Raw genomic sequence first — 3,025 nt, forward strand, 5'->3', positions numbered from 1 at the left:
TGTTTCATCTGATAAATACGCCCGCCAAGGAGCAAATTTAGCTTGCAAATGTCACAAGGCTTTTCCATCGAGAGCCGTTGAAACATGCGTTGACTGTGTGTTCCGTGCACGAAGGGTTTGAAAATAGCTTAGCGACCCGGCCTTTTGGTTCAAATTACTTGCGGACCCCACGGTAGAAGGGATAATGTTCACCGCACGGTAATAACATTACATTATCCCTTCTCCTGTGGGGTCCGCAGGTAATTTGAACCAAAAGGCCGGGTCGCTAAGCTATTTTCAAACCCTTCGTGCACGGAACACACAGTCAACGCATGTTTCAACGGCTCTCGATGGAAAAGCCTTGTGACATTTGCAAGCTAAATTTGCTCCTTGGCGGGCGTATTTATCAGATGAAACACAGAAATGGTTAAAGCAACTATCGGCGGTGCTCTGGGTGAAAATTTGGGGCAATCGGAGCCTTTGGGGCGAATTTATGGCTGAATTCCTTCAGTCGATCTGTTGGCCTTCGGCACTCGAGTGACCTACCTTGAGGAATTATATATAGAGAGGAAACCAGCGAACCTAAAACCCACTGGAATCGCTTCAAAACGCCCCCAAACGGCATAGAAACAAAAGATTTGCATAGAAGAGGATAGGTAAGTCGATTTTATCGGATATTTTTCCCTTTATTTTGAATTATTTTTTACGATCGTAAAATTCCCATACAAACCCTTAAATGATAGGAAACCAGCGAACCTAAAACCCACTGAAATGGCTTCAAATCGCCTCCAAACGGCATAGAAACACAAGATATAGACAGAAGAGGATAGTTAAGTGAATTTTATTGGATATTTTTCCTCTATTTTGAATTATTTTTTACGATCGTTATATTCCCAGACAAACCCTTATAATAACGTTATTACGCAATGTCGTACATGTGGTCTATATGTTGACGGCTCCTTTAGGAGCTTGGGCTACCTGTGGTGATAAATCTTCATGCAAATTCTTATATTTTCCTCTTGAGTAGTCGCTCGCACTGTATAGACCAGTAAGTACAAAGTGTTGATGTTCGTTTTGGTCAGTAGTGCAATTTTCCTCACCCTTTACCTCCTTATCCCTTTTCTTTATGATCACATTAATGTTTTTGTTTAGATCTTTTTTTTTTTTTTACTGATCAGTTTCTGAGCTCCGTTAATACCATTTTTTCTTCTTTATTTCATAAACGCGCAGATGGCTGCCATTCAGAATAAAATAGAGAATGACGTTGTGGAACTTCGAGAGGAGCTAGAGAGCATGTCAGTAAATATGCGACTTTTCTCTCTATCAATGAGGTCCCTTTATGTAGAAAACGCTGTTGGCACGAATGCAGCAGCTGCTCATAAGTTTAGGCAACTCCGCGATGACACACGAAATGACGCTATGGTGTACCTTAAAGGTGTCCTTCCACTTTCCACCAAGTTTGTTTCAGCCATAAGCGAGTACTTTGAGTATTATGAAGCTCTGACGTTCGAGGAGTGGAGTGAGATGATTAGAGACATCCACGAAGAGGTCGTTAATTACAAGAAGCTTTGCGTTACGCTCTTAAAGATGCACGACGAAATGTTGGTGACTCTTAAGGAGAGAGGAGACCAGGCAAAGATCATCGTAACAGAGTTAAAAGACCTTCAGGAAGAATTCGAAAAGAAGAAAATGGAACTAGAAGCTACGGCAGAGAGCAGGTATCGGTGGGCGTTTGTACTGTTCTGGATCCCTGTCATTGGCCAGATTGCGGCCCCTTTGTTGGCAACAAATGCAAAATCATGTTTGGCTGACTCAGTGGCTAAAGGCAAGCAAGCTCAAATTCAAGAGGCTGCTGCATTTACAGTGAACCAATCTTTGATCCCTGCGATTGAGGCCTTCATAGATGGCATCAAAAAAGCAGCAGGTTTTTTTTCCATCATGGAAGAGGAACTATGTAAATTTGAAGGAAAAGCTGAGAAAAGCATCGAAGAACCGAAACGTTTTCACTACATAGTGATGAACAAAGAAGCAAGGGATATGAAACACAGCTGTCAATCCTTCTATGCAGTCCTGCCAGATGTGAGGACCGATTTTCTGGCTATTCCTACAGAGGGAACGGACGGGAACTACGTGGACAGGTGGTTGGAGAAGCAGAAGCAAATAATCCAAGATAACTGTGGTGTCGGAAAACTTGCCACGAATTTACTGAGAGCCATCACTGGTGGAAACTAAAAACACTTATCCTGGATTAAGACCGCAACAAAGAACACTGATTAAATAAAAATCATGCATATGTGTACTAACAGCTAGTCGCTAGAATGAACCAACATAATAGATGGTACAATTTTCTTTTTGTATGTTATTGACACACTATTAATAAGTCTTTTCAAGCTGGTGTTTTATTCTTGCATGATTTTCATAGGGTGTGCAAATTTCTTTTATAAACCTTGTCATACAACTGATGTACCCCTTTTCATGAGGTAATGATGTAAATGACAATTGTTCGGAATGATTTTGGCATTGAGCTCACGCATATATAATTTTGTTTTTATTCAAACTTTTGACTGCAGTTGCACACGGTCTATTTTCGAATAAGTTGAAGTGTCGGACTCAAAAATATGTTTGTAGATCAAAGACTCACACAGTTGTTAAGATACTGAGTTAGAGCAACATTTAATTGTAAGCAAGTTATCAAAATATAATCAGGAACCATGTGTATGAATGTGTTTTAGAAAAATAAATAGGTCAAACAAAACCACTTTGTTTCCGTTGACTTTTAACGAACTTAGCTATGTCTGCCCTCTGCTCAACAAAACAGAACAGATTGTATTATATTTCTACAAAGGTAGCCTGGGCGATATAGTCGTCGCCAGACTTCAGTCTCTTACACCTCAAAAAAATAAATTGTGCAAAAGCACAAGAAATGTTCTCGGCGTTTAAGATGGCTTTTGTAAAAGCTGTTTGGAGCTTGTTTTCTTTTCTGTCACGATTGTCCCGATAAGGATGGGCTGATAGTCGATACACCGATATTTATACCATGAACGGT

The 3,025-nt window shown here is 40.4% G+C and overlaps 1 protein-coding gene across 1 annotated transcript; it reads left to right on the forward strand.

Annotated features, from left to right (window-relative positions):
* Positions 1–1,209: 1,209 nt before the first annotated feature.
* LOC144641167 (uncharacterized) lies at positions 1,210–2,705 on the forward strand. Its single transcript, XM_078500209.1, has one exon. It carries the CDS (start codon positions 1,210–1,212, stop codon positions 2,209–2,211), a length of 1,002 nt encoding a protein of 333 aa, XP_078356335.1. The 3' UTR covers positions 2,212–2,705.
* The last annotated feature ends 320 nt before the right edge of the window (positions 2,706–3,025 follow it).

This window comes from Oculina patagonica, unplaced genomic scaffold (genome assembly GCF_052425735.1).
Source record: "Oculina patagonica isolate OP01 unplaced genomic scaffold, crgOcupat unplaced719, whole genome shotgun sequence".
NCBI classification, from domain to species: Eukaryota; Metazoa; Cnidaria; class Anthozoa; order Scleractinia; family Oculinidae; genus Oculina; species Oculina patagonica.

Bases quoted from the DNA above. Each gene is read 5' to 3' on its own strand.
- LOC144641167 (XM_078500209.1), top strand. From the start codon at position 1,210: ATGGCTGCCATTCAGAATAAAATAGAGAATGACGTTGTGGAACTTCGA.